The sequence below is a fragment of the Panulirus ornatus genome, chromosome 6 (assembly GCF_036320965.1).
Source record: "Panulirus ornatus isolate Po-2019 chromosome 6, ASM3632096v1, whole genome shotgun sequence".
NCBI classification, from domain to species: Eukaryota; Metazoa; Arthropoda; class Malacostraca; order Decapoda; family Palinuridae; genus Panulirus; species Panulirus ornatus.
Window position 1 is genome coordinate 44,132,684 of NC_092229.1, and position 19,918 is coordinate 44,152,601.

General features: G+C 39.8%; 1 protein-coding gene across 1 annotated transcript in view; it reads left to right on the forward strand.

Moving 5' to 3' along the window:
• LOC139749177 (integrator complex subunit 15) overlaps nt 1-15,552 on the forward strand; it is a 71,009-nt gene extending 55,457 nt beyond the window's left edge. The window contains exons 7-9 of the mRNA XM_071662839.1: nt 264-492; nt 8,041-8,200; nt 15,101-15,552. Coding sequence (XP_071518940.1) covers nt 264-492; nt 8,041-8,200; nt 15,101-15,183 — 472 coding nt within the window. The 3' untranslated portion in view covers nt 15,184-15,552. The remainder of the gene's footprint in view (nt 1-263; nt 493-8,040; nt 8,201-15,100) is intronic.
• The last annotated feature ends 4,366 nt before the right edge of the window (nt 15,553-19,918 follow it).

Here is a 19,918-nt window from a genome sequence, read left to right on the forward strand (position 1 = left end):
GTATATATTAACAATGAATTAAATCTGGTGATGGTTGCTAATTGGCTAGGGGTAGCCCCATTTTATGAGCACTGGTCGTAGATACCTTGATTATTTGCAAAGGGTGAGTGAAATCTGTTATATTCTTACCATACTATGAGGGTGCACGATGAATCGTGACCAGACAATTCTTAGGAAGTCACTCATGCCTGTGGGACAAGGAGAGAAAATAGATTAACAATTGTTTCTCCTGTTTTCAGTTCCATTTTATTTACTTGTTTCAGGTGGTGTGTAGAAGCTCCATTCTTTGAGAATACAGAAAATGGCTCAGAACCACAAGGAAGAAAATCAAGTTTGCCAAAGTTAATGGAAGCTGAAGGATTATTTGAGAAATCCATGTTGGCAAAGGCATCACCATCAGAGAGCAATGATTTGTATTCACAGCTTCATCTTTCTATTCTTCAAACCTTGCAAAATGTACCATCTGTTCGAGCACGCATGACACAGAAGCAGGTATACATAAAGTCTAGACTCAATTTTGTTACTAAAAATGCTGAAAGGTATAAGGTAAATGATTGTTCTCTTTCCTGAGCGATTATCTTTCCCATGGCTTGCTGGTCAGTACCAAAGCTAGGACTGGTTCATGTCTACCAAAATTTTAAGACTTAGGAGCAAGTCCAAAAGAGTTTGATTTGCTTTGGCTGCACTTTCAAAAAGTGCTTCAGCTCCTCAAGCCCCACCCTTCAGCCGTATCTTTCCCATGAATTATCTTGAGGTCTGAATCAGGAATCAGGAAGTGGACTCGCTTTTCTCCTGATTCATTTTTGTTATTGGAATATAACTTGATTCTGCAGTTTTTCATGACTGGTAACAGATGACTTCAAACATTTTATTGAGCATTGGAATTTGAATTGTATGTGTTTATATATTGATTTGGTGATGTTTATGTTAATGTACCACATTCATTGGATTTTCATATTTATATACCAGATCTGGGCTTTCTCACCTCTATTCATTTATCTACTGAACATAAGTGCTTCTTGCCAAACTTCAGTAACATTTTTAAGGTTAGTAATATGATGCCTCAAAAGAATTACCACTTCATTGGAAGTGTACATTTATTTCATCTCTTATTATGCTCAAGCCATTATTTAACAGGTTTTATATGCTCAGATGTCAGATGATTTGCTTTTCACCCCTGGTTTATCACAAGAATCAAAGATATGGTTAAAGTGAGGAAGAGTTTTCAGGATAACCCATTTTGTTTAATAACTTTAATGGATGTTTATTGAAAGTCTTCTCACCTTACCCTCCTGTCTTGGGATTCTTTTTATGGGGCTCCTGCAGTGCTCATAGATTAAGAAGTGTGGTAATACTTTCCATATCTCTAGGGGGTAAGTGTAGGACATTTGAGGAGGTAGTTTTCAGTGATTGCAATGTGGAACGGGCATTGTGGGCTTGTTGGGACTTGTGATAGGTTTAATGGATGATTGTAATAATGTATAGAGGGGTGGTGTTCAGAGTACAGACGAGAAAGCATTGCTCGTACATGCCCAGGAAGTGTGCTGTCAGATAGGTGAATATCTGGTGAAGTAGAGTATGAAAATGCTTTAGGCAAGTGGTTGTTTAATGCTTGTTAAGTCATTACAGTATGCATAAGTATTGTCATTGTTACCACACTTACCTGCAAGTGGTTACATGACAAGTGAGAGACACCACAAGTGAGAAGTCACCTTTGGCAAAAATCTGTCATTGTCTGTGGATGAAAAGTAGTTTCATCAAGGAATTCCTTACCCCAGAGGAGTCAGTCACATCCTTGCTCCAGCGTAGATTACTGCCCCTAAGCTGTAGGAGCCTTTTTGAAAGAGGTCCTGTGATGAAATAAAATAGTGATCCTGATAACAGTGATAATGATGATAATAACGATAGATTTTTTTCATATTTGATCACCGTTTCTCACTTTAGTGAAGTAGCACTAGGAAACAAAGAAAGGCTAATGTAAAAGGCTAAAGATAATGGTGATTATGATAATAAATATTTTTATTTATTATATTTTGTTGCCATCTCCCGTGTTAGCAAGGTGGCGCAAGGAAACAGACGAAAGAATGGCCCAACCCGCCCACATACACAGGTGCATATACCTACCTATACATTTCACCGTATACATGTATATACATACACAGACATATATACACATGTACATAATTCATACTTGCTGCCTTTATTCATTCCTTTCGCAACCCCGCCGTACATGAAATGGAACCCCCCACACGTGCGCAAGGTAGCGCTAGGAAAAGACAACAAACACCACATTCGTTCACACTTAGTCTCTAGCTGTCATGTATACTGCACCGAAACCACAGCTCCCTTTCCACATCCAGGCCCCATAAAACTTTCCATGGTTTACCCCAGACATTTCACATGCCCTGGTTCAATCCATTGACATGACAGCATGTCGACCCTGGTATACCACATCGTTCCAATTCACTCTATTCTTTGCACGCCTTTCACCCTCCTGCATGTTCAGGCCCTAATTGCTCAAAATCTATTTCACTCCATCCTTCCACCTCCAATTTGGTGTCCCACTTCTCCTCATTCCCTCCACCTCTGACACATATAGCCTCTTTGTCAATCTTTCCTCTCTCATTCTTTCCATGTGACCAAACCATTTCAGTACACCCTCTTCTGCTCCCCCAACCTTACTTTTTATTACCACACATCTCTCTTACCCTTTCATTACTTACTCGATCAAACCACCTCACACCACATATTATAATATGATGATAATGATAATAATAGTGATTGAAATGTTTTTGTATTTGTTCATCATTTCTTACATTAGAGAGGTACCATCAAGAACAACAAAGTCTTACAGGAAAATTCCTCATGTGGCTACTTACTCTGCTCCTTTGCTTAAGAAATGATAGTGCAGGAGGGAAGGGTTTCTAGCCCCAGATCTCATCTTGCCGTCTACAACATGCAAAAGATAAATGGGTAATATTCTTTCCCCCATACACCAAGGAATGAATGGTAATGGATCCACGGAGCTGAGGTTTTGTGCATTACACAATACACAATGGATGTGAATGAATACAGCCATTCTCATCTGTTCCTGGTACTACCTAACTAACAGGGAAAATAGCTGTTAAGTATGGAAAAATAATGATAATGATAGTGATTTTTTTTTAATACATGTTCGCCACTTCCCGCATTAGGGAGGTAGCTTCAAGAACAGAAAACTGAGAAATGGAGGGAAAATCCTCACTTGGTCCCTTATCTATTCCTCCTTTTGGAAAAGTAAAGTAAAAACTGGAGGGGAGGATTTCCAGCCCCTCCACTCCCACCATTTTAGTTGTCTTCTACGACATGCAGGGAATAGTGGGAAGGTATTCTTTCTCCCCTATCCCCAGGGAAAGCAGTACCCCAGGGAATAGGGGAGAAAGAATACTTTCCTTGTATTCCTTGCATGTCATAAAAGGCAACTAAAAGGGGTGAGAGCGGGGACTGGAAATCCTCCACTTTTGTTATACTTTTCCAAAAGAAGGAACAGAGAAGGAGGCCAAGTGAGGATTATTCTGTCTGTCTCATTCATTTGCTGTTGATGTTACCTCGCTAACACAGGAAATGGTGAATGATTATGAAAAGAAAATTAATGATAATGATATCCCTTGAGATAGGGGAGAAAGAACATTGGCCTCGTGTTCCCTGCGTGTTGTAGGTGACCAAGTGGGGTGGGAACAGGTAGCTTTAAATCCTCCCTTTCTGTATTACTTCCAACAGAAAGAACAAAGCCAGGAGCCAAGTCAGAATTTTCCCCCTAAGGCTATGCCATCTGTTCTTGGTGCTCTCTCACTCATGCAGGAAATGAAGAGCTTGTAAAAGAAAAAATAATGGTAGTAATGATAATAATGATGATGATAATGATAATGATAATGTTGTTCGCTGGTAATACAGCACTAGTAGCCACTATGATTAGGTGAGAAACTTTAGAAGCTGGTGACCGAGTTTGGTAAAGTGTGTGAAAGAAGAAAGCTGAGAGTAAATATGAATAAGAGCAAGGTTATTAGGTACATTAGGGTTGAGGGACAAGTCAATTGGGAGGTAAGTTTGAATGGAGAAAAACTGGAGGAAGTGAAGTGTTTTAGATATCTGGGAGTGGATAGTGGAAGTGAGTCACAGGGTGGGGGAGGGGGTGAAAGTTCTAGGAGCGTTGAAAAATGTGTGGAAGGTGAGAACGTTATCTCGGAAAGCAAAAATGGGTATGTTTGAAGGAATAGTGGTTCCAACAATGTTATATGGTTGCAAGGCATGGGCTATAGATATTGTTGTGTGGATGAGGATGGATGTGTTGGAAATGAGATGTTTGAGGATAATATGTAGTGTGAGGTGGTTTGATTAAGTAATGAAAGGGTAAGAGAGATTTGTGGTATTAAAAAGAGTGTGGTTGAGAGAGCAGAAGAGGGTGTATTGAAATGGTTTGGTCACATGGAGAGAATGAGTGAGGAAAGATTGACCAAGAGGATATATTTGTCAGAGGTTGAGGGAATGAGAAGTGGGAGACCAAATTGGAGGTGGAAAGATGGAGTGAAAAAGATTTTGAGCAATCGGGGCCTGAACATGCAGGAGGGTGAAAGGCTTGCAAGAAGTAGATTGAATTGGAACGATTCGGTGGACTGGGGTCGATGAGCTGTCAATGGATTGAACCAGGGCATGTGAAGTGTCTGGGGTAAACCATGGAAAGTTGTGTGGGGCCTGGATGTGGAATGGGAGCTGTGGTTTCGATGCATTATACATGACAGCTAGAGACTGAGTGTGAATGAATGTGGCCTTTGTTGTCTTTTCCTAGTGCTACCTCGCGCACATGCGCTAGGTAGCACTAGGAAATTTAAATTTTTTTTCATACTTGATCGCCATTTCCGGCATTATCTCTATCCACAACCAGGCCCCACAGACCTTTGCATGATTTACCTCAGATGTTTCACATGCCCTAGTTCAGTCCATTGACAGCACCTCCACCCCAGTTTACCACACCATCCCAGTTCACACTCCTGAAACCACATTGTTCTTCTTCAATCTCATGTCCATTATGTGCTTTCACCATATCAGTCACCACTCTTGTATGCAACCTACCTGGTAGCTCTACAAACACACTCATAAAACTTTCAAATGTGGTTTTAATATTCATCATTTTCTTGTTTGCCTGATCCAAACACCCTACATCTGCCACCATATCACTAATCATATTCAACAATTCTTCAGAATGCTTTTTACCTCTTCTTCATTTGTCCCCTTCAATGATGTTCCCATTTGCTCCCATGTGTTTCTCACATAATTAACCTTCATTGAAAACATCTTATTTTGCTTACTTACCTCAACTCTCATTTGCCTTCTGCTTCAGCCCCTGCACCTTCTTGATCTACTATTGCTTTCTCTTGTACATCTTCCAGTCATTGTTTCCCTTCCCCATAAGTACTGCCCTTACATGCCTCTTTTCTCTTTCCCTAGCAACTTTACTTCAGCATCGCTACCCTTTATTACTTTCCAGCTCCAGCCTTCTGCATGCTACAGCCTCCCCAAATACCATCCATTCTGCAATGAATATTGCTTGGTAATTTCTTCATGCAAGTCTCTTTTCCAATCTTACTCATAAGGTAATGATCAAACATCCCAGCAGCTGCCCCTCTCAGCACATTCACATACAAGAGTGTCTCTTTTACATGCCTATCAGTTAATATGTAATCCAGTAATGCCCATTTACTGCCTTTTCTGCTCATGTACATGCGCTTATGCATAGCCCAAAAACCAGCCCTTTTTCATTATGCAAATCCACAAGCTGTTCACCATTTCCATTCACCTCACTGATGACCCCATACTCCCAGTATTTCTGTTAACTACCACATTAATTCACTTTCACGTTCATATCATCCATCACGACAATCTGATCTCTTGCATCAGGACTGCTGACACACTCATTCATCTGCTCCCAAAACGCTTGCTTCTCATTGTCTTTCATGTCATGACCAGGTATATAAGCACTACTAATCATGTATCTCGCTATATACTTTCATTTTTACCCACATCAATTGGAAGCTCTCATCCTGACACTCTTGTACACAGTTCCACAACTCCTTCTTCAGCACTACTGCTACCCCTTCTTAACTTTTGCCCTCACACTTTCCCTTTTCTTTACCCCTAAGATATTCCCAAACCATTCATCCTAGATACCTATTAGCTTTATTTCACTCTGAGCATGAACATCCAGGTTTCCTTCCTCAAATACTAAATACCCGTCCTGTCTTTTCATCTTGGTTTCATTCACACACATATAAACACCCTAGACTGATCCTTCAAGGAGGATGAGCACTTGTAGCTTGACTCCTTCTTCTGTTCTGTTTTAGAAATTGAAATACAAAGGGGGGTATTTCCAGTCCCTGTTCCCATCCCCTTTAGTTGTCTTCTATGACACGTAGGTTGTATGGAACATACGTAAGTATATGTGGGTAAGTTGGAAAGACATTAGGAGGGCACTGTTAGATTACATACAAATTGATAGGTGTATATAAGAAAGACTGTGAACCTGTTGAGAGGGGCAACTGGTAAGATATCTAAACATTGCCAAGTGGAAGTAATAAAGATTTGTTAGGGTTTTTGGAAATGAGGAAACAACATGAGTGAGAAGAGGGTTTTGAAAGTCACTGAGTTTGGAAAAGATATGTACAGTAAGAAATACCAGGAGAGAGTGCTGTAGAATGCAGAAGGTGAGAAAATACAGAGCAAGGGAGTAGGTGAGGAATGGGAGATATTTAGGGAAGCAGTGCTGGCATGTGCAAGAGGTGTGTGTGGCATGTGGGAGGTGGGCATGTGAAAAGTGGTAGAGTGGTGGGATAACAAGGTAAAATTGCTAGTAAAAAAGAAAAGATAGGTGTATGGCCAATACTTATAGGGAAGAAGTGCAGTTGATAGGGAGATATACAAGAGAAAGTGGTAGGAGGTCAAGAGGAAGGTGCAGGGGTTAAAAAAGAGGGAATGAGTTAGAGTGAGCATTTATCAGTAAACTTCAAGAAGAATAAGATGTTTTGGAAGGAGGTTAATAGTGCAAGAAACAAGAGAACAAATGCGAGTATCAGTGAAGGGGGCAAATAGGCTGTGATAAGTCGAAGATCAGATGGAGGGGTTATTTTGAAGAATTATTGAGTATGTTTGATGATATGGTAGCAGATGTAGAGTGCTTGATTCAGGGAGGCATGTGAAATGAGACTTGTGGAAAGTTGTTGAATAGTCGAAGGCCTTTGCTTAAGATGAAACATGGCAAGGTGGCTGGAGTGGATGCTATTGGAGTTGAATTTCATAAGAGAGCCCAATAAGGATTTTCAGTGCATGTGTGGATCATGGTGAGGTGCCTGAAGATAGTGCTAGTGCTAATGTATAAAGGCAAAGGTGACAAAGGTGAGTCCTGGAACTACCGAGGTATAAGTTTGTTGAATGTACCTTCTAAGTTGTATGGGAGAGTGGTGATTGAGAGGATGAAGGCATTTACAAAGTATCAGATTAGGGAGGAACACTGTGATTTTAGGAGTGGTAGAGGATGCCTCACAAGCATTTTAATCAGTTTGTGTATCCCACTCTTCTTTCCTCTCTTTTTTGAAAAACTTTCTGTATACTAACAGTGACCAGCATCAGGTTGATATTTTTCTCCCGTGAAGTTTAGGTTAGGTCAGTATAGACAGCCAGGGGACAGTGATGACTCCTTAGAGATAAAGTGTTTTTTCATTCAAAAGAACTTACAAATATTATTGTTTCCTGAAAAAGTTGATGCATAAATGATCTAATGCTTGCTTTGAACATACGCAAGTTAAGATTCGGTCAGATATACAGGTAGTCAGTTACAAGTGACACTGACAGCAAATGTGAATTAATCCCAAATTGTGTTCTGTGCTCAGATAAGAACATTCATGAAAAATCAGATTTCTTCACTTACATTGTCATGTAGGGGTGAATGATACATTGGATATGTCTTTAAAGCCATTTGATTTTTGTTGACATGCAAATATGCTTTTGCAGGTATTATGCCCAAAACATGTAACCAGTGTTGTTGATGCTGTGTGTGACAGAATAAGGAGCTGTGGTTCTGAGTATGAAGAAGCTGTCAACATGTCTTTGGACAGATTAGCTCAGACTATATTAGTAGCATTACACACAGAGTCCCTCTCTGGATCCCTCAGTAAGTGTATAGCATTATCTCACCAACACGTAACCTCCTAAACTACTACTGTTGTATCATCCTGGTCATGTTTTTAGTTATTGAATTGTAATACTCTTCACAAGTATTTTCCATGAAGAATGAAGGAAGTATGCAAGCTGTGTATGGTAAAAGATATTCAAATTCTTACAGCTGAAGCACAGTTGATCAGAAACTTCTCTTTATTTATTGTTTGAATAATGTTAGTTTAACTTTTTTCAAATATTTACTTGCTCTCAACTGCTGATTTTGAGCAATTGCTAAGCATGCCAAACTGCAGATGTGGGTTAGAGAAACATATTTCATATGGCATCTCATCAACTTTGTGTTCCACATTTTATCCAAACTATTTCAGACTGAATTACTTAGTAAGCCATAAAAATTCTGGTATGATGGTCACTGCAAATGACCAGCCAGTGGTAATTTGCTCTTTACTTAAGTCAACAAAAGTACTGTATATCATATCTCCAAAACCCACTTTTAAGTGGAAATTGCCACATTTGGGTCTTTATATATGCTTGTTGCCAGTTAGATCAGCATTGTATATCTCACAATGATATACATAGATTTCTGCTCAAGCAATGCAGGGATGCAGTTTAATTCAACAGGCCTTGGGTTGCAATGCTTAGGCTTATGATGTTTTCGGATATGTCAGACAAAGATAAGGGTTCGATCTACAGTGGTATAAGTTTGGCAAGTGTACCTGGTAAGTTGTATGGAAGAGTGGTGATTGAGATGGTGATGTGGCATACACAGAGCATGAAATTGGGAAGAACAGTATGGTTTCAGGAGTGGTAGAGGATGTATAAGTCAGATGTTTGCTTTGAAGAATGTGTGTGAGAAATACTTAGAGAAACAGATGGGTTTGTATGTGGCATTTATGGATCAATCACTAGGGATGGGGGAAAAAAGAATACTGCCCACATATCTTTTGTGTGTCTTTAGAAACAACTTTGAGAGGTGGAAATAGGTACTGGAAATCTTCTGTTGTATTACTTAATATATGAAGGAACAGAGCAAGGAAGCCAATGAGGATTTTTTTCGTCTATGGTTCAGTCATGTTTGATGCTACCCTGTTCATGCTTGGAATGGTGCACATGCATGGAAGATTTATGGATCTGGAGAAAGCATATGACAGGGTTGATAGAGATACTTTGTGGAAGGTGCTACCAATGTATGTATGGTGTGCGAGAAAAACTATTAGAAACAGTAAGGAGTTTTTATTAAGAGGGTATGGCATGTGTTATCCCTAGGGATAGGGGAGAAAGAATACTACCCATATATTCCCTGCGTTTCGTAGAAGGTGACTAAAATGGGAGGGAGCGGGGGGCTGGAAATCCTCCCCTCTCTTTTTTTTTTTTTAATTTTCCAAAAGAAGGAACAGAGAAGGGGGCCAGGTGAAGATATTCCCTCAAAGGCCCAGTCCTCTGTTCTTAATGCTACCTCGCTAACGCGGGAAACGGCGAATAGTTTGAAAGAAAGAAAAGAAAAAAAGAGTGGCAAGTGTGTGACTAAGTACAGAGAAGAGCAAGTGGTTCCAGGTGAAGGCGGATCTGCAGCAGGGGTGTGTGATGTCATAAAACAGATGTTTAAGCTCTTCATTGATGGGGTAGTGAGGGAGGTGAACACAAGATTCTTGGAGAGAGGTGCAGGTATGCAGTCTGTTGGAGAGTGAGAGGGGTGCAAAGGAGGTAAGTCATTTGTTTGCTGGTGACAGATTCAATTGAAAAACTGTGGATATTGATGTCTGAGTGTAGGAGAGTGTATGAAAGGAGGAATTTGAGTGTAAATGTGAATAAAACCAAGGTTATTAGGTTATTAGCAGTGAAAACAGACAGGTTACTCGAGGTTATTTGGAATGTGAGTTTGAATGGAGAGAACCTGGTGGAAATGTAGTGTTTTAGAATACTCATAGTGGATATAGCAGCAAGTGGAATCATGGGGGCTAAAGTGAACCATAGGATAGGTGAGGGGGGGGGCAAAGGTCTTAGGTGCATTGAATAGTGTGTCTTTAAGGGCAAAAATGGAAGTGTTTGTTATAGTTCTGTCAGTGCTGTATGTATGCAAGGTATGTGCCTTAGACAAAAATATGAATAAGAGAGAGGGGATGTGTTGAAAATGAAATGATTGAGAACAGTATGTGGTATGAGTAGGGTTGCAAGGACGGCATGTAAGGACCGGGATAAGTGGAAACTCTTTTGCTATGGGCACTCCATAATGGAAGTACCCAAAGGAACAGGCATCAGAGAGAGTGATAGTAGGGCCGATTAGATAAGAAATGATCAGGTAAAAGAGAGGTGTGTTTGTAGGAGGTGTATGTACAAAAGATCTGAAGATGTGCTGAAATAATTTAGACATATGGAGAGAACGAATGAGGAAAGGATAACTTTGAGGTTATACATGTCAGAAGTGGAGTGAATAAGGATAAAAGGATGAGGTGGAAGAATGGATTGAAAGATGCTTTGAAGCTTGGGGCCTGAAAATTTTGGAGGGTATGAAGTGTGCAAAGGACAGAGCTAATTAGAGTAGTATGGTTTACGATGATATTGCTGTCAATGGGCTGAACCACGGAAAATGAAGTGGTTTTAGACAGCGGGCTCTGGTTTTGGTGAATTGTACATGACAGCTAAAGAGTTGATGTGAGCGAATAGGGCCATTTCTGTTTCAGTCTGTGGTGTTCTATTTATGATTTTTCCAAGTAGGGCAATCAAAACATTGCTCAAGGTGGGGATACACCAGTTAACCGTGAAGATTAGCTTCTTGAATTTAGGTGCCCTACCTGTGAAGCCTAAAATTTTGTACACCTTATTTAGTACAACTACACAATGCTTACTTAGCTTCAGGTCATCAGAGATTAAGTTTCAGTCTTTTTCCTCAAAGACCTTTTATAGCTCAACTGAAGGCACTCTGTAGCTGGGTTTTTCATTTTTACTGCCAGTTTAAATTTTTTTCATACTTGATCGCCATTTCCGGCATTATCTCTATCCACAACCAGGCCCCACAGACCTTTGCATGATTTACCTCAGATGTTTCACATGCCCTAGTTCAGTCCATTGACAGCACCTCCACCCCAGTTTACCTCACCATCCCAGTTCACTTTATCCCTTGCACACCTTTCACCCTCTTGCATGTTCAGGCTCTGATCACTCAAAATTATTTTCACTTCACTTCCTTCCATATACAATTTAGTCTCCCAGTTCTCCTTGTTCCCTCCACCTCTGACACATATATCCTCTTTGTCAACCTTTCCTCCCCATTCTCTCTATATGTCCAAACCATTTCAGCACACCCTCTCTTGCCCTCTTAACCACGCTCATTTTATTACCACACATCTCTCTTACCCTTACTTACTTGAACAAACCACCTAACACGTATTGTCCTCAAACATTTTATTTCCAACACATCCACCCTCCTCTGCACAGGCTTATCTATAGCCCATGCTTCACATTCATATGATATTGTTGGGGACTATTATACCTTCAAACATATATATTTTTACCCTCTCAGATGATGTTCTCTCTTTCCACGCATTCTACAGCACTCCCTGAACCTCACCTCCTCACCTTCCCTGTGACTCACTTCCACTTCCATGGTTCCATTCACTGCCATGACCCATAGAGGTATCTTAAACTCTTCACTTCTCCCATTCAAACTTGCAACCCAACTAGCTTGTCCTTCAACCCTGCTAAATGTAACAACCTTCACATATACTCTCAACTTCATCTTTCACATGTTTCTCCAATCTTTGTCACCAACTTCTGCAGTATCACACTTGAATCTGCCACCAGTGCTGTATCATCAGCAAACAACAACTGACTGTATTCCCAAGCCCTTTCCTTTCATCCCTCACAGACAGCATACTCGCCTCTCTCTTCAAGACTCGCGTTTACTTCCCTCACCACCTCATTCATAAACAAATAGAACAACCATGGTGACATCACACACCCTTGCCACAAACCAGCTTTCAATTGGAAACATTCAATCTCATCTTTTCCCACTCATACACATGTCTTACACCCTTGATGAAATCTTGCTGCTTCTAGCACCTTACCTCCCACACCATATATTCTTAAGACATTCCACAAGGAATCTCTATTAACCTTATCATATACTTTCTCAGATCCATAAATGCCACATACAGATCCATCTGTTTTTCCAGTCCACATATCCTCTCCCACTTCTGAAACCACACTGTTCCTTCTCAATCATATGCTCCATACATGCCTTCACCCTTTCAGTCACTACCCTCCTTAAAACTTACCAGGTACACTAAACAAACATATACCTTACCTTAATACAGTGTGCTGTACATGCATTCCACCAATCCTCAGGCACTCCACCATGCTCCTTACGTACATGCACTGAAAATCTTTACCAACCAATCAACAGTACAGTCACCCCTTTTCTTAATAAATTCAACTGCAATCTCATATCCTCTGGCCCATTTACCACATTTCATCTTACATAAGGCTCTCCCACTTCTGTCTTCACCAAACCGCTACCAATGACTCATTTACTTTTCGAACCACCTCATTCCAAGTGCCCACCAGCCACCCTGTCGTCAAACACATGCCACAATCCTCCTCCACTTCATCTGCCAATATTCCTATTTGTTATCTTGTTTTTCACACATCATTAACCTTTTTCCAAAATATCTTACTCATCCCAACTCTCATTTGTCGTTTTTCAACCCCTTTGCCTTCTTGTTGACCTGCCACTATCTGTTATACATCCCCCAATCATTTACACTCCTTCCCTTTTATTTTTACTTTTTACTTTCATGATCTACTTTTTCATCCTACCAATCATTACCCTTTCTAATCTGCCCATCTCCCACCTTTCGCATGCCATATGCATCTCTTGCACATGCTAGCACTGCTTCCATAAATAAATCCCATTCCTCACCCACTCCCCTTACTTCATTTACTTTCAACCTTTTGCTGTTCTTCACTCAATCTCTCCTGGTATTTCTTCACAAAGTGTTTTCCAAGCTTACTTACTTTCACTACCTTCTTCTCACCAATAATGTTTCCACTTTTCTGAAAACCTCTACAAATCGTCACCCTTGCCTTCAAAAGACAGTGATTAGGTATCCCACCAGCTGCTCCTCTTAGTACATTAATAATCCTGAAGTCTTACTTTTACATGCCTATCAATTGATATGCAATCCAGTAATGCTTCTCTCCTACTTGTATATGTATAACTCTGTACGTCTGTTTTTGTAACCTAGGTATTCCCAATCACAAGTCCTTTTTCTGCACACAGCTCCATGTGCTGATCAATTCATTTCATAAAAATGAATACTGCATGCCCCCCAATTATACCCTTAACTGCCATATTACTCACATTCGCATTCAAATCACCTATCACAAATACCCAGCTTCTTAACATCAAACCTGCTGACATACTCACTCAGCTGCCTCCAAAACACTTACATCTGATGATCTTTCTTCTCATGGCCAGGTGCATTTATAATCACCCATCTCTTGCTGTCCACTTTTATTTTTACCCTCATAAGTCTACAACTTGCTTCCTTACACTTTCACACACTCCCATAACTCTTGGTTCAGGAGTAGTGCTCCTCTTTCCGTTGCTCTTGCCCTCTCACTAACCCTTGACTGTGCTCTTAAGACATTTCCAAACCATTCTTCCTCTTTACCTCTGAGCTTTGTTTCACTCAGAGCCAGAACATCCAGGTTTCTTTCCTCGAACATACTGCCTATATCTCTTCTCTTCTCATTTTGGTTACATCACACACAATTAGGCACCCCAGCCTATGCCTTCTAGGAGGATGAGCCCTCCCTTCTTAGCTCCTTCTGTTCCGTCTGTGTATTGATATGAAAATTCCTTTGCCACCTGTGAACCCAGTCTATCAGTTTTCCAGTGTCATCTTGCAGCTGTGGACATTTAATATCTATTGTAGCCATATTACCCATCAAATTATTATCTGTGAATTTTGATGTTTTATGACAGTTTGGTATCAGTATCATTGATATGTATATGAGAAAGGGAATTGGTCCCAAGATTGATCCTTGCAGTATTCCACTTGCCACATCTATGACCGCTCTGAGGCTTTTCTGTTAATCAGTACTCTTTTTGCAACCAGTCAACATATTTTCTATCAAGATACAACCCCTTTCATACCATGCCATGTAAATGCTACTGTTAATCTTTGATGCAGGACTTTATAGAGTGCTTTCTGGAAATTTTAGGTAGTTGACATCAAGCATGTTATTTGGCTTTAAGTCATAGCATTAAGTTAGACCCACAGGTGTTTTGCTGATAGCCATAGTGCTACTTTAAATTCTTCCACTATGCAGGTGACTCATACTCAGAGAAGTAAATGAAAAGAAAGTTATATGGTCTAAGAAATGTTTCATGTTTTTCTTATTATCTGATGCCTTAAAAAGATTATCAGAATTTTTTGTTGGAATCTTGAAGCGATTATACAAATTAACAGCTTTTGGCTTTCAGATTTCAAATCTCCTTCAGTCCCTGTTAATATGATCCCCACTAGAATTCATTCTTATTCTGATTTAGAAAAGTTAAATTTTGACTGAACCTAGATTTCCTCCCTTGCTTAACGCTATGTTACAAAATAAGATTATGAAGCCACCTACCTCTTTATTATTCTCATTATGACATTGCCTGAAAAGAATCTTAACATCATTTCTTAAGTATTGTGAACTTTTGTCTTGTCTTGTTAAGCTTGTTTTTATGTGCATTTTTCTTAAGTATAATTTATGAATAGGTCTCAGAGAATGATGCCTTATCAGCCTTTATTTACATAACCTTTGACAGTAGTGAAGGTTCAGCCTTTGAATAAAGTATGCTCTTTTATCCTTGTTTCTTGATATTCTAATGTAAGCCTTCCTTTTGCAGGTGACATGTGGGATTCTCTACACAGGATACCAAAACACAATCGCCTTATCTCTACTCTGTTGACAACTCGTGAAGCCAGGTGACTACAAGAACTGAAGTGAACATCAATCTGGTTTACTTTTTCTCTATCAGTGGAAAAACTGATGTTGATGAGTCATACAAATTCACATAAATCTTTATTAAGCATGATTATGTTTTGTATTCCCACTTGTTTGTAGTATCTGTTAACAGACACATTAGAAATGCTGTGATTTACAATCAGCTTTTAACTTGTTAAAGTTTTAGGAAAACCTAAGTAGTTTTTATTGTTTAGGTCAACACAACAGCTGAATCTCAAAGAGATTTTTGTTTGTTATGAAATATACGTCAGTTAAAGACTGAATTTTGTATGGAAGAAAATGCATGATAATGCATAAAGATTATTTTGATAAAATAAAGAATTTATAATTTCCTGCATTTTTTAAAGAGTGCCTTAAAACAGGCATAAAATGATACAAGGCTCAATGCCTTTTAGATTTCCATTGAGGATATACAAAAGAGTAAGTTGACTCATTTTGTATGTGTATGGTATGGTGCTGAAGTGATGTTACCGGACTCCTACTCGAGGTTACACTTGGAATGAAAAGTCACCTTTGGGGAGGCTGTATCAATGGGAGTACAGTCTCATCAAAGAACTCATCTCTCCAAAGGAGTCTACATTTTCCTGCTATGGGAAGTAATGCAGCCTAAAGTTGCTGGATTCTTTAGAAAGGTCCTGGATAACACCACGACTCTTTCCTAGAATCTGATCGTGGAGTAATTATAGATAAATAAATAGTGCTGAAGTTGATATGTAAATCCATAAGGGAGATGGTATAGAAATGATGGAGGAGGCTGTGTATCACTTTGGGAGCCTTGAAAAATGTGTGGAAGTCGAGAACATTATCTCGGAAAACGAAAATGGGTATGTTTGAGGGAATAGTGGTTCCAACAATGTTGTATGGTTGCGAGGCGTGGGCTATGGATAGAGATGTGCGCAGGAGGATGGATGTGTTGGAAATGAGATGTTTGAGGACAATGTGTGGTGTGAGGTGGTTTGATCGAGTAAGTAACGTAAGGGTAAGAGAGATGTGTGGAAATAAAAAGAGCGTGGTTGAGAGAGCAGAAGAGGGTGTTTTGAAATGGTTTGGGCACATGGAGAGAATGAGTGAGGAGAGATTGACCAAGAGGATATATGTGTCGGAGGTGGAGGGAACGAGGAGAAGAGGGAGACCAAATTGGAGGTGGAAAGATGGAGTGAAAAAGATTTTGTGTGATCGGGGCCTGAACATGCAGGAGGGTGAAAGGAGGGCAAGGAATAGAGTGAATTGGAGTCATGTGGTATACAGGGGTTGACGTGCTGTCAGTGGACTGAATCAAGGCATGTGAAGCGTCTGGGGTAAACCATGGAAAGCTGTGTAGGTATGTATATTTGCGTGTGTGGACGTGTGTATGTACATGTGTATGGGGGGGGGGGGTTGGGCCATTTCTTTCGTCTGTTTCCTTGTGCTACCTCGCAAACGCGGGAGACAGCGACAAAGTATAAAAAAAAAAAAAAAAAAAAAAAATAGTGCTGAAGTTGATATGTAAATCCATAAGGGAGATGGTATAGAAATGATGGAGGAGGCTGTGTATCACTTTCTGAGGCATCACTTTTTCACTGATCACTGCTTGTGCATAACACCCAGTAGCCATATGAATGTCATGATATAGGAATAGAGTTCAAACAAAGCCCTTAAAGATTAGCACAGTTATTGTGACTTCCATCTTGTCTGTCATTTAGATACATATGACTGCCATCATCTAAGAGTTGAAGTGCTCAGGATTATGCCCTACTACCCCATATTTAATGGTCTGCAAAAGATTCAGTAAGACATTAAGGTTGCTGAAGCAAGCAGCCAAAGGAATGGTTTTCGTGCATTTCTTTACTCTTATATGCCTATGGTAAAGAATCGCAAGTGCCTACAGTAAAGAATTGCAAAGCAGCTTAGAATTCTCCTTTTTCAACCTGATTTACAGAAGGGTGGTGAGAGGACCTCTACAGATTCTTAGCTGATTGTGGGATGATGAGGAATTGTCACCGAGGTCAGAATTACAAACCAGATTTTTCTTGATTAAGAGTGTATCTTCAAGAAATGAGCAAACTTGCACAGGAAAAGTTACTTAAGGTGCAAGAGCTATAGAGGAAGGATTATTATCAAGATGCCAAATTACATAAGTTGTAGGTCAAAGATCTGTGCTTGGTGCTACTTGACATATTCAAACAAGCTGTTGGCCCGGTAGAAGGGACCACACACTATGGAGTTCTGTTCTGACTGTTATGCCATGCATATGAGGAACAAGGGATGTACCTGGGGATAGGGAAAAAAAGAATACTGCCCATATATTTCCTACATGTCATAGAAGGTGAATAAGAGGTGTGGAAGCGAGTTGCTGGAAATCCTCCCATGTATTACTTTCCAAAAGAAAGAACAGAGCATGGTGTCAAGTGAGGAATTTTCCCTTCAATGCTCTGTCTTCTGGTCTTGACACTACCTTGCTCACATGGGAAATGGCAAGCACATATGAAAAAGAAAATTAGGGACCATTTGAAGCAGTTCCATATAAACATGCTCAAGTACTTTGAGTAGCAAGTTTTTGTACCATTTCGTCTTTAGTTGGTTGGAGGGAGGAACAGGTGTACTGTTTAGGGGGCATTTTGACAGTTAAAGAAACCTTAAGGTCGCTTGTATTTTATTCTTCTCAAGTAAATCAACACCTGCAGCACTTGTTTCTTGGTTGTTCTATCTATCATATCTATGATGCCTGTTCCCACCTAGAACAACCTCAAGGGGGTGGTCACTGCAGTACAGTCTCCTTACCTAGTGCCTCACCCTTAATAGGCAATTTGAATGAGGATGTGGAGTTTAGGGGAGGTCAAGCTTTGGCTCTTGATCTTAGCTGCAACGAAACAGGAGAGGACATTCACAATAACAATGAATTAAGAGCATACCAGACACATCTAAACCAGAACATCAGAGAGTATGATGAAATGTTTTCTGACAAGCTCAGGTTTACTGTATGAAATAGATTTCACTGGCAAGACACCAGTGACATTCAAAGTGTTTCTTCTTCTGCACTAGGTGAAAGAAGTCATGGGGAATAAGATTAAGCCGTGAAATAAATTATCATGTCTTCTACATATCACTACTGCACCTAGCTAAAAGAGAAAGTTCAGAGGAGGGCAACAAAAATTATGCCAGAAGTAAGAGAATCAAATTACAAGAAAAGGCTTAAGGCTTTAGATTTAACCAACTAGGAAGAGGAAGGAGTGAAGGGGACCAGATCTTAACCTCTAAATTTTTAAAACATGATATAGACAGCGAACACTTCTTTAAGAGATGTAGCGATAGAGCAACAAGAGGTCATGATTTGAAATTAAGCTAAAAACTTGTTAAAAAAATGTAAAGATGTGTACCTATATAGTATAAGGGAGGTGGATGAATGGAATTGAATGACTGAGGAAATGGTTAATGCAGTAAGCATACATAAATTCAAGTTATATGATAGTAAAGAATGTATATGATAGTAAAGAATGTTCAAGAGCATGAGTGTAAAACTCCATCCCCATACAGCATAAACAGGTGATTACAAATAGGTGAACAAGAAAGATGAAGGGAATTGTATCTGTAGTAACTTGAAGAATTTATACACCTTTACCAAATTTGATACTAATCCTGTCAGACCAAATGAGCAGACTTACCTGACTTACCACCTTAAAAATCTTCAGGAAGATGGATCGACCGAAGAGGTTTTACGTGACAACTTTACAACCTGAGATCCTTGAACTGACTGACTAAAGTGCACTGAGAGTTCTGTATCTTTTTTATGTACAGTCTTGTGGGCTATTGAATTCCCCAGCCACCCTTAACAAGACAATGAGAAAAGTTATGGGTGGTATGTCAGGATAGAGTTTTTTGTAGGCAATGTCCTCAATGACAATAATTATTCAAGAGATATACCAAAAGTAGCCAAAATGTACTTGAATGACACACTGTGTTCCATCCATATTGTGTTAGTTTCATTCAAATCGCCTATTAAGGGTGAGGCACTAGGTAAGGAGACTGTACTGCAGTGACCACCCCCTTGAGGTTGTTCTAGGTGGGAACAGGCATCATAGATATGATAGATAGAACAACCAAGAAACAAGTGCTGCAGGTGTTGATTTACTTGAGAAGAATAAAATACTTATGGATGGAATGTATTCTAAGAAAGTGGTAAGTGCTAAAAATGGCATGGTGTTGACGTCTCCTGGGCAGTGGTGCCACCTTGGAAAAATAGATCAGAATAACTTAGTTTCTATTATCCAAATTGCCTTTTCATTTGTATTGTTGGCAGACACTCTGGTGTCTACCTCTTGAATGAAAGTGTTATTTAAGGGTTCTTTGTTGAAAATCCTGTATGTCCTATTGCACTTGCACAATTTATTTTGGCAGTCAAGTGTCCACCAAGGAACTACATTTTGTGAAAATTGTTGGGACATCAGGAATAGGGGTCTCAACAGTCCCGAGGATGTAATTAGTTACACTGTGGAGCATTGTATTTTGTATCATTTTCATCTTCAAATAAATCTAGGATGGTCCACCTTGCAAAAGATACCCAGCGTGCTTTCTCATAATTAGATTTAGACAGACTTGTTGACATTTTGCATGTGTAAAAAGACGAGGAAGTAGTCACTTCGCAATGAGTTTTCTTGTGCACCCAGGTTAATATTATTTAGTATATATGGGACAGCAGTGATAGGTCAGTGGCTGAAATGTT